Source organism: Chiloscyllium plagiosum, chromosome 44 (genome assembly GCF_004010195.1).
Source record: "Chiloscyllium plagiosum isolate BGI_BamShark_2017 chromosome 44, ASM401019v2, whole genome shotgun sequence".
In the NCBI taxonomy this organism is placed as follows: Eukaryota; Metazoa; Chordata; class Chondrichthyes; order Orectolobiformes; family Hemiscylliidae; genus Chiloscyllium; species Chiloscyllium plagiosum.
In genome coordinates, this window is record NC_057753.1 from 3,217,804 (window position 1) to 3,229,425 (window position 11,622).

Below are 11,622 nucleotides of genomic sequence, written 5' to 3' on the forward strand. Positions count from 1 at the left end.
TGTAAGCGTTCTTCTTCCTCTTTACTAGACATTCAACCTCCCTCGTCAACCAAGGTTCCCTCACATGACCATCTCTTTCCTGCCTGACAGGTACATACATATCAAGGACACGTAGTATCTGTTCCTTGAAAAAGTTCCACATTTCAACAGCATCCTTCCCTGACAGCCTGTGCTCCCAACATATGCTCCTCAGATCCTGTCTTGCAACATCGTATTTACCCTTCCCCCAATTGTAAAACCTGCCTGTTGCACGCATCTATCTCTCTCCTTAACCAAGGTGAAAGTCACAGAATTGTGGTCACCATCACCAAAATGCTCACCCACTAACAAGCCCATCACTTGTCCCAGTTCGTTACCAAGTACCAAATCCAATATGGCATCCCCGCTAGTCGGACAATCTACATACTGTGTTAGAAAAGCTTCCTGGACACACTGCACAAACACCGCCCCATCCAATCTACTTGACCTAAAGAGGTTCCAATCAATATTTGGGAAGTTGAAATCGCCCATGACTACTACCCTGTGTGTTCTGCACCTTTCCAAAATCCGTTTCTCAAAACATACAAGACATACAAGATAATCAGAGGGTTAGATAGGGTGGGCAGGGAGAGCCTTTTTCCAAGTAGGGTGACGGCAAACACGAGGGGACACAACTTTAAAGTGAGGGGAGATAGGTATAAGACAGATGTCAGAGGTAGTTTCTTTACTCAGAGAGTAGTAAGGGTATGGAATGCTTTACCTGTAACTGTAGTAGTAGATTTGCCAAGTTTAAGTGCATTTAAGTCGTCACTGGAATAGTGTAGGTGGGATGGGCTTCAGATTAGTATAACAGGGCGGTGTAACCTCGAGGGCCGAAGGGCCTGTACTGCGCTGTAATGTTCTGTGTTCATGTAATAAAAGAGACAGCAGCAACTTGAATATGAAATTGACTCAGAGATTGGAGATTACTGGTTAATTAATATTTGTCAGACTGAGGGAAGGTTAATAGTGGCGCTCCTGAGAGATTTCTATTAGGACTTCTGCAGTTTCTGACGTACACAGAGACACAATGTAATTTTGAATTTTGCAAAGTCTTCAGTGAGGTCAGAATGTGCGGCGGTTTCTCTTCCTGAAGGATGTTAGTAATCCAGAATGGGTTCCGTAACATAACAAAACAAAACCCAAAAGACCTGCAGATGCTGTAAATCAGAAACAAGAACAACACTTGCGGGGAAAGCTCAGCAGGTGGCGCAGCATCTGTGAAGGGAAACCACGAGTTAACGTTTCAGGTCCGTTGACCCTTAGAGTCATAGAGATGTACAGCATGGAAACAGACCCTTTGGTCCAACCTGTCTATACCAACTGCAGCACCCGGCCCATATCCCTACAAACCTTTCCTATTCATATATCCATCCAAATGTCTCTTAAATGCAACTGAACCAGCCTCCACCACTTCCTCTGGCAGCTCATTCCATACACTTACCACCCTCTGCGTGGAAAAAGTTGCCCCTTCGGTCTCTTTTATATCTTTCCCCTCTCACCCTAAACCTATGCCCTCTAGTTCTGGACTCCACAACCCCAGGGAAAAGACTTTGCCTATTTACCCTAGCCATGCCCCTCATGATTTTGTAAACCTCTATAAGGTCACCCCTCAGCCTCCGACGCTCCAGGGAAAACAGCCCTATGAAAGCTGCCGCATTGTCACAGAAACCAAAACAGCGGTTGCTGCAAAAAGCTCAGCAGGTCTTCCTCTGTTCTGAGGAAGGGTCACCGGGCCCGAAATGTTAACTCTGGTCTCTCTTCACCGATGCTGCCTGACCTGCTGTGTTTTCCCAGCAAGCGCTGGTTTGGTTTCTGTAAACATGCGGCAGCTTTCATGGCTCCTTCTGCCTCGGGTGACCGGATTCATTAAACGCAATGTTATCGCCTTTGTGTTTTTGTAGGGTCTTTCACGCCTCCTGTTTTAATTCCACGTCACAGGGAGGTTTTGCAGTCGGGAAACTGACACCAAACGTCACCTATGGATCTGACAGAGACGCCTGATTTATCACCATCCGAGCACCACCCGTTGCTGAACACGGAAGAAGATCTTTCTGTTCACAGCGGCGACGAGCTGTACATCTGTTCTGAGTGTGGACTGAGCTTCCCCCAGTCATCTGGCCTGTCACAGCATAACTGCAGTCTGATCGAGGACAAGCCACCTGACCAGGAAAACCATCAGCACAGTCAGTCTGGGGGGAGGCCATTCACCTGCACAGTGTGTGGGAAGGGATTCACTCGGCCATCCCATCTGCAGGCTCACTGGCGGGTTCACACTGAGGAGAGGCCTTTCAATTGCCTGGACTGTGGGAAATGCTTTAAAAGTTCCGCGGAGCTGATGCGCCATAGGCGCGTTCACACTGGGGAGAGACCGTTCAGGTGCTCGCACTGTGGGATTGGCTTCAGGCAATCCTCTCACCTCATTAAGCACAAGAGAGTTCACACTGGGGAGAAGCCGTTCACCTGCTCCGTGTGCGGGAAGGGGTTCAGTCACTCGTTCAATCTGCTGACCCACCAGCGAGTTCACACCGGGGAGAGGCCGTTTTCCTGCTTGAAGTGTGGTGAGGTATTCACGCAGTCCTCCAGCCTGATAAGACACCAGCAAACTCACAGCAGGGCGAGGCCATTCACCTGCTCCAAGTGTGGGAAGGGATTTGCTCAGTTATCCAGTGTGCTCAAGCACCAGCAAGTTCACACTCGGGAGAAATCCTTCACCTGCTCCGAGTGTGGGAAGGGATTCACTTGGTTGTCCAACCTGTTGAAACACCAGCCGGTTCATGCTCGGGGCACTTCACTTACCTGCTCCAAGTGTGGGAAGGGGTTCAATCGGGCGAGCTCCCTGCTGTTACACCAGCGAGTGCACACCGGGGAGAGGGCGTTCGCCTGCGCCTTGTGTGGGAAGGGATTCACTCGGCCGTCCCATCTCCAAGCTCACCTGCGGGTTCACACTGAGGAGAGACCGTTTGAATGCCAGGACTGTGGGACATGCTTCAAAAGTTCCGGGGAACTGATGCGCCACCGGCGTGTTCACACCGACGAGAGGCCCTTCAAGTGCCCTCACTGTGGACTTGGGTTCAGGCAATCCTCTCACCTCGCTAAACACCAGAGCGTTCACACCGGGGAGAAGCCATTCACCTGCTCCGTGTGTGGGAAGGGGTTCACTCGATCGTGCAATCTGCTGAGGCACCAGCGAGTTCACACCGGGGAGAGACCTTTTACCTGCTCCAAATGTGGCAAGAGTTTCACTCAGTCATCCAGTGTGATGAGACACCAGCGAGTGCACCAGTAACTGCATCGATGCGATTTTGTTGTTACTCACACCCGGGATTGAACAATGCTTATATTGACAGCTGGGTTTTGTTTCAGTTGATGTTAGTAATTCCTGTAACTTGTCTGGGGTTCAATATTCTTGAATTCGCTTAATTAAATCAGCCTTCTGTTTGACATGGTAATGAGTGATGATCTCTTCCTCATGTTCCATATTTGGCTGATTTCCTCCTCTGTTAATGCAAGTTTGCATTTATATAGCACCTTTCACTATAGGAAATTTTTTGGGGGTTTTCCAGCCAATGAGGTTCTTCTGAAGTGTTTTGATTTTTCTAGTATAGAAAATGCAGTGGCGAAATTGAGCACAGTAAGTTCCCACAAATGCAAACGCGGTTATGGCCAATTAGTCTATTTAATGTTTATTGTGAGATATGTATTCACGAGGGAGAACCCCCCCCCCCGCCACTCCTCAGAAGAACAACACAGGAGAGGATGGATGGGGCAACTGTTGAAAGTTTCACCTGAAAGTCAATTACACCTGACAATGTAGTGCTTCCTCATTGCTAGTCTGAATATGATCCTGTATTTCGGACATGGGTTCAATCTCACGCAGACACAAGGAGAACGTGCAAATCTCTAAACTGAAGGCAAATTGTCAGATCTCAGATCTTCGGTCATACCCATTACCAACTGTGAGATGTTGGTCCAGGAGTCACAGATTACCCAAGAACTGAGTTGAAGTCACAGGTAATTGTAAAGTAATTTATTTGAAAGCATCAGGTTTGATTTGAGTCATAGGCAGGTAAGGCCCCCACACGTGAGAACAGTTGATCTGGGTGTGACAGGAGGAATGTGCTACTCATCAAACCCCACTCCACTCCCTACACCGTGATTTATTTTATTTTCCTTTTTTTTATAGGATCCAAACAATGTGCGAACAAGCCATTAGGCCCAACACGTCCACACCAACCCTCCGAACAGCAACCCGCCCAGATTCCCCTACCCTATTATTTTAGGTGCAGTAGCCAAAGGTGGTCTAACCGTTACATCCCTGAACTACTATGGGCAATGTAGCATGGCCAATCCCACCTAACCTGCACACCTTTGGACTGTCGGTGGAGACCGGAGCACCTGGAGGAAACTCACTCAGACAGGGGGCGAATGTGCAAACTGAACACTGACAGTTTCCTGAGGATGGAATCAAATGCAGGTCCCTGGAGCTGGGAGGCAGCAGTGATAACCACTGATCCACCATAACGCCCATTAAAAAGCAGCACACTCGGACCCGCCTCCCTACCCTATCCCTGTAACCCTGCATTTCCCATGGCTTGTCCAGCTAGCCTGCACATCTCTGGAATTGAACCCTGTTCCCTGTTGCTGTGAGGCAGCAGTGTTAGCCACTGTGCTGACCTAATTGTTTCTCCCCCCCCCCATCGCATGTTGTTATTTAAAATATGTTTTATTATTTTTATATGTAGTGAGACAGGAAAAAAAACCCCATTGTGAACAGGCTTTATTTTATATATACTGTTTCCCCCCCAGCACGAATACACCTATGTTGGTTATATATACACACACTGCCAAGCAAAGCCTGGTCAAAACAAAAAGAGGGGTTTGAAAACAGGGAGAGAGGGTGAAGACTAAATCAAAATGACACAACACCAGGTTATAGTCCAAACAGGTTTATTTCGAAGTACAGGTTTTCGAGATTAACCTGTTGGACTATAACCTGGTGTTGTGAGATTTTTTTAAAAAAACTCTGCCCATGTGGGGTTTATGAGGGAAACAAAACTCTCTTCCCCCCTCCCCAGGGGACGCCCATCCTCCATGTAGTTCCAATCAGCAAGGTGATCCATTCATTCAGTGTCAGCCACGCCTCCTCCTCCATTCCGATTGGTTGGAGCACCAGCAGCCTCGCCTCCTCCTCCACTCCGATTGGTTGGAGGACCAACCGCGCGCGCTCGGTCTTCCAGACCCCGCCCCCTCATTCACCCCAATTGGTTGGAGGACCAGCCGCGCGCGCTCGGACCTCCAGTCCCGCCCCTAACTCATTCATTGGTTGGACTGTCAGCCGCACCCGCTCGGCCTCCCAGTCTTGCCTCCTCATGCACTTCGGGAACCAGCCGCGCGCGCTCGGTCCTCCCTTTACCCCCCCCCCCCCCGCCTCCTTCACTCCGATTGGTTGGAGGACCAGCCGCGCGCATTGGGTCTTTCAGTCCCGCCCCCTCATTCACCCCGATTGGTCGGAGGGCCAGTCGCGGTCGCTCGGTCCTCCAGCGGCAGTCCCCACATCCGATTGGTTCAGCGATGCCGTCAATTCACTCGGCGTCTTTGCCTTTCCGGGAAAGAGCTGGTGGGAGAGTGGATGTCTATCAACGTCATCAGTGTGCGCCCAACAACAGGAAGTGGCAGTCAGCTGCAGACAAGGGGAGGCTGAGAAGGAGTGGGGATGGATTTGGGTTTGAGCCCAGGGAGGAGAGAGAATACTGTATGTGGGACCTGGATTTACAGATTTGAGGGAACCAGAGCAGAAAGATGTTCCCAGGCCATTGCCTGAGCTGAATGTCTATCCTGGACTGGTCACTGCAACAGCCTGTTCTGTTTTTAAACAGTTTTTCAATGGGGAGTAGCTAAGGATGAGATGCTCAAAAGCAATGTTACAAGGTCTGCCTGAGTCGCTTGATCCATCAGGACCTGAGTGCGCAAGGAAAAAGGAAATGTTTGTTCAGTTCCGGGGGCAATATTTTGAAAGCATCGTTGTGACTAGGAGAAACACAGAGTGGAACGCGCACCAGCTATCCTGAGGAAAACTTCAGAAGGATGGCTCGATTAGTCTTTCAACCCGATACGAAGGTCGGACATCTGAGACACCAACACCGTAGTGAGGGTATTTTAGTGAATTGACTGCGGAAAGTGCTTTCGCCGAGTTTTACGGCCGGAAAATAACAGCCTCGTTTTAAGGACTGTATGCGTGTGGTGTGCGTTGACAAACTCTGGAGAGGTGTAAGAGCAGCTGAATGATGGAGAAACCATGTAAATGTGGGGACTGTGGGAAGGGATTCAATTATCCATCACAGCTGGACATTCATCGACGCAGTCACACTGGAGAGAGGCCGTTCACCTGCACTCAGTGTGGGAAGAGATTTGCTTACTCATCCAGCCTCTATTTACACCAGAGGGTACACACTCGCAAGAGGCTGTTCACCAACCTTGATTGTCAGGAACAATTTGAAGCTACGCCAAACCTCTCAACTGACCAGGTTCATTCTGATCAGAGACCTTTTAAATGTTCTGACTGTGAGAAGAGCTTCAAAAGTAAATGGGAGCTGCTAAGACACAAACGCACCCACACGGGGGTGAGACCTTATATCTGCTCCATTTGTGGAAAAGGATTCACTCAGTCATCCTACCTTCTGACACATCAACTTGTTCACACTGACCAGAGACCTTTCCCGTGTTCTGACTGTGGAAAGTGTTTTAAAAGTAAAAATGATTTACAAGTCCATCAACGCATTCACACTGGGGAGCGGCCATTCACTTGCTCCCTGTGTGAGCGGCGGTTCAGGCGTTTAGCCCAACTGCAGACACACCAAAGAGTTCACACTGATAAGAGACCTTTTAAGTGTTCTGTCTGTGAGAAGAGCTTCAAAAGCAAACAGGATCTGTTGACACACCAGCGAGTTCACACTGGGGAGAGGCCATTTACCTGTTCTGTGTGTGGAAAGAGATTCACCCGTTCATCCCACCGTCTGAGACACCAGCGAGCTCACACTGGGGAGAGGCCATTTACCTGCTACGTGTGTGGGAAGGGATTTACTGATTCACCTCAGCTTCTATTACACCAACGAATTCACACTGGAGAGAAACCGTTCACTTGCTCCACATGTGGAAAGGGTTTCACTCAGCCGTCGCAGCTCACTGAGCACCAGCACGTTCACACTGACCAGAGACCTTTCAAATGTTCTGACTGTGGCAAGAGCTTTAAAAGCAAAAAGTACCTGATGACGCACCAGCGAGTTCACACTGGAGAGAGACCATTCACCTGCCTCGTGTGTGGGAAGAGGTTCACTCAGTCATCCCATCTGTTGACCCACCAGCAGCTTCACACTGGGGAGATGCCGTTCACTTGCCCGCGATGTGGGAAGAGGTTCGCTCGGTCATCCAATCTGCTGAGACACCAGAGAGTTCATAAGTGATTTCAGGAGTCAGAGTTTACTGTTTCTTCTGCCGTTAATCACATCCTGGCCTGAATCATGTTCATTTTGATAGTAGGGGTCTTGGCTACTGTTAATATTCCTGTGTTAACACTTAATAGGCTCGATAGCAATCAAATGAATCTTAAAGGGAGAAACTATTTGACCTTTAGTCTGAGTGTTCCTGAAATGCAGAACAGGCTCAGAAGGGCTGAATGGACTGATAACGACAGGCCATTCTGCTATAACGTGACGGTTGTCTTCCTGTGCAACCTTGCACTATCGGAAATCGCGCTACAGGAGGCAGCGTAGAGATCACGTTATGGAAAATCTAGTATACCGGTTCAGCAGAAAGGTCACACCATACAAACAACGGTCACAATTCATCAATCGCATTCTTGCCAATTCACGATGAAACGAGCAGCACGGTGGCCTAGTGGTTAGCACTGCTGCCTCACAGTGCCAGGGACCCAAGTTCGATCCCAGCCTCAGGGCAGCTGTCTGTGTGGAGTTTGCACATTCTCCCCCCGTCTGCTTGGATTTCCTCCGAGTGCTCCGGTTTCCTCCCACAATCCAAAGATGTGCAGGTCAGGGTGAACTGGCCAGGTTAAATTGCCCACAGTGTTCATGGATGTGTAGATGTGGCACATTGCTCTACATTTAACCCTGACCAATGGGGAATGGGTTTGGGTGAGACTCTCTTCAGAGGGTCGGTATGGATTTGTTGGGCTGAAGGGCCTGTTTCCACACTGTTGGGATCCTATGGAAAAACTGCCTGGAGTTGTTATCTACTTTCTCCGGAGACTTCTTCCAATGTCAAACGTTGCTCAAGAATGGTTTCCTATTGCTGTATCTTGTCCCCCGCCAGCTCCTCCAAGCCCTTCTGTTCCTCAGCTAGGTTGGGGCCAAGTTTATTTTGAGTACAGAACAGGAAGAGGCCATTGAGTCCCTCCGAGTTGTTCTGTCATTGATTGAGGACCACTGACTTGTGACCCAACTCCCATTCACCCAGATGTTTTATTGCCTTTCCCATTCTGTTCTGATCTGATCGAAATGGACTTGAAACATCACCCCTTCGGTTAGGGAAAAGGTGTCCCAAGATACATCTCACAACCAGAAACTTACCAATCAGACAAAACTTCATGCTGAGCCAAAGGAGATTTGGGAGGGCTGAGCAAAGTTTGATTTGCAAATATCAGCTTTTCGGAAGATGTGGGCTGGCAGGGAGAGAAGTTCCCCTTTTTTCTCAAACGTGAAAAGCATGTAACGCCCATCCCTAATCGCCCTTCAGAGTGGTGGTGAGCTGCTTTCTTGAATGGCAACAGTGTTTGGGGTGTGAGTGCAACCACGGTGCTGTCTGGGAGGGTGTTCTGCCATTTTGACCCCAGGATATCGAAGGCACAGCAGTACATCACGTACTGCTGCGTATCGCAGAGGGGGGAGGTTGTAAGTGGTGGCATTCCCATGTACCTCCTGTCCTTTTCCCTCCTCGGAGGTGGAAGTCAAGGATTTGGAAGGTGCTGTTGATGAGCTATTGTGCTGCGTTTTGCAAGTGAAACACAAGCCTAACCATTGCATCAATGGTGGAGGGAATGAAGGTTGAAGGTGGTCTGTCGTACACTGTTCATGCCGGCTACCTACTCTGCATGGTGTTGAACACCTGTGAGCTCTTGTATCCAGACAAGTGGAGAATAATCCATCACATTCCTGACTTTTGTCTCGTATGTCATCGGCAGGACTGAGGGAGACAGAAGGAGAGATACTCGCTGCAGGATTCCAAGTTTCTAATCTGCTGTTGCAGCCGGAGTATTCCCGTAGCTGGTCCAGTTCAATTTCCGGTCGGCAGTAACCCTGGGGTGTTGACATTGTGAATTCAGTGATGATAATGTCAGGAGGCGATAATCAGATTCTGTCTTAGTCATTGCTTGGCAGGGTCTGCTAAGAATGTTATTCGTTATTTTTTGTTATTAGGCTCCCTACAGTGCGGAAACAAGCCCTTCGGCCCAACCAGTCCACACCGACCTTCCGAAGAGTAACCCACCCAGACCCATTTCCCTCTGACTAATAGACCTAACACTACGGGCAATTTAGCATGGCCAGTTCACCCTGGCCTGCACATCTTTGGACTGTGAGAGGAAACCAGAGCACCCGGAGGAAACCCACACAGACACAGGGGTGAATGTGCAAACTCCACACAGACAGCTGCCCTGAGACTGGAATCGAATCTGGGTCCCTGGCGCTGTGAGGCAGCAGTGCTAACCACTGAGCCACCTTGCTGCCCCTTTGTTATTGGTGTTCTGAGCAGTGCTCGGGTGAGATTCACTCATTCTTGATGGCTGCAGCCTGATATTCCACATTGTTCTGTGCCAGTGTAAGAAACAATGAGCAAACTGTACTTGTTCATGTCTGCCGACACCAATTTGTTCACCGTCGTTAGTTACAAAGGATCCCTTCCCCAACAGATACCTTTCTCCCAGATCAAATGAATAAATGTCAACACAGAAGCCAATGGAATGACTCTCCTTATGTGTCCAGGTATTGAGGTGTCAGAGATAATGTGTTGACGTGCACGGAGAACTGGAAGGCAGACAGGAAGCAGAGAGTTTGGAATGAACGGCTGCTTTTCAGAGTGGCAGGTAGTGATGAGTGGGGTGCCACAGGGTTCAGTGCTGGGACCCCCAGCCGTTCACAGTAGGCATGAATGATTTGGACGCAGGATTCGAATGCCACGTATCCAAATCTCCAGATGACTCCTGGGTGGCTGAGAGGAGGCTGCCGGGTGACTTGGACAGACTGGCGGAACAGAAAGACGCTTGGCAAATGCAAAATAATGTGGATAGGTGTGAGGTTATCCACTTTGGTGGCAAGAACAGGAAGGGAGATTATTATTCGAACACTGGCAGTTTAGGAAAAGGTGAGGTGCAATGAGACCTGGGTGTCATGGTGGAAGGTTGGCATCCAGGTTCAACAGGCAGTGAGGAACGCTAATGGCATGCAGGCCTTCGCAGTGAGAGGATTGGAGTATAAGAGTAGAGATGTCTTGCTGTAGTCATACAGGGTCTTGACTATTGTGCACCGTTTTGGTCTCCTAGATGGAGGAAGAACATTCTTGCTATTGAGGGAGTCCAGACTGATTCCCAGGATGGCAGGTCTGACCGATGAAGAAACGCTGATCAACTGGGCTTGTGCTCACTGGAACTTAGAAGAATGAGGGTGGGGGGGGGGAATCTCATAGAAACGTATAAAACCCTGATTGGACTGGACAGGCTAGATGCAGGAAGAATGTTCCCGCTGTTGGGCAAGTGCAGAATTGAATTGAATTTATTGTCACGCGTACCGAGGCACAGTGAAGAGCTTTGTCTTGCGAGCAATACAGGCAGATCACAGAGTTAATTAGCACAGATAAGTAAATAATAGGGAAACAGGGCAAAAACACAGGGACAGGCGAATGTTAATAGTTTGTGAGTCCGTTCAGTATTCTAACAACAGTGGGGTACAAACTGTTAGGAAACCGGCTGGTGTGTGTGGTCAGGCTTCTGTACCTTCTCCCCGATGGTAGAGGCTGTAGGAAAACATTCCCAAGGTGGGGTGAATCTTTGAGAATGCTGGTGGCCTTTCCTTGACAGCGGGCCTGGGAGATGGATTCGACAGATGGGAGGTTGGCCTTTGTGAGTGTCCGGGCCGAGTTCATCACTCTCTGTAACCGTCTCCGATCTTGAATGGTACTGTTACCATACCAGGTAGTGATGCATCCAGACAGCTGTGAGCTGCAGTCTAAGAATGAGGGCTGAGCTATTCAGGACTGAAATGTGGAAGGATGTGTTCACTCAGAGAGCTGAGAGCCTGCGGTATTCTCTACCACAGGAAGCTGCTGGAGCCCAGTTCATTGGATATATTCAAGATGTGGAGGTACTGGTGTTTGACTGGGATGGACAAAGTTTAAAAATAACACAACACCAGGTTATAGTCCAACAGGTTTATTTGGAAGTCATAAAGAGGTACAGCACGGAAACAGGCCCTTCAGTCCCATTTTTCAGCGCTTGGCCCAGATCCTTCCTGCTCACATATCCCTCCAGATGCCTTTTAAATGCTGCAATTGTACCAGCCTCCACCACTTCCTCTGGCAGCTAATTCCATGCACAGA

At 49.1% G+C, this 11,622-nt stretch overlaps 1 protein-coding gene across 1 annotated transcript in view; it reads left to right on the forward strand.

The window, feature by feature from the left end:
* The window catches only part of LOC122543468 (zinc finger protein 271-like), a 14,473-nt gene extending 6,523 nt beyond the window's left edge, over positions 1-7,950 (forward strand). The window contains exons 3-4 of the mRNA XM_043682184.1: positions 1,923-3,295; positions 6,546-7,950. Of these exons, the coding sequence (XP_043538119.1) occupies positions 2,000-3,295; positions 6,546-7,481 (2,232 nt within the window). The 5' untranslated portion in view covers positions 1,923-1,999 and the 3' untranslated portion in view covers positions 7,482-7,950. The remainder of the gene's footprint in view (positions 1-1,922; positions 3,296-6,545) is intronic.
* The last annotated feature ends 3,672 nt before the right edge of the window (positions 7,951-11,622 follow it).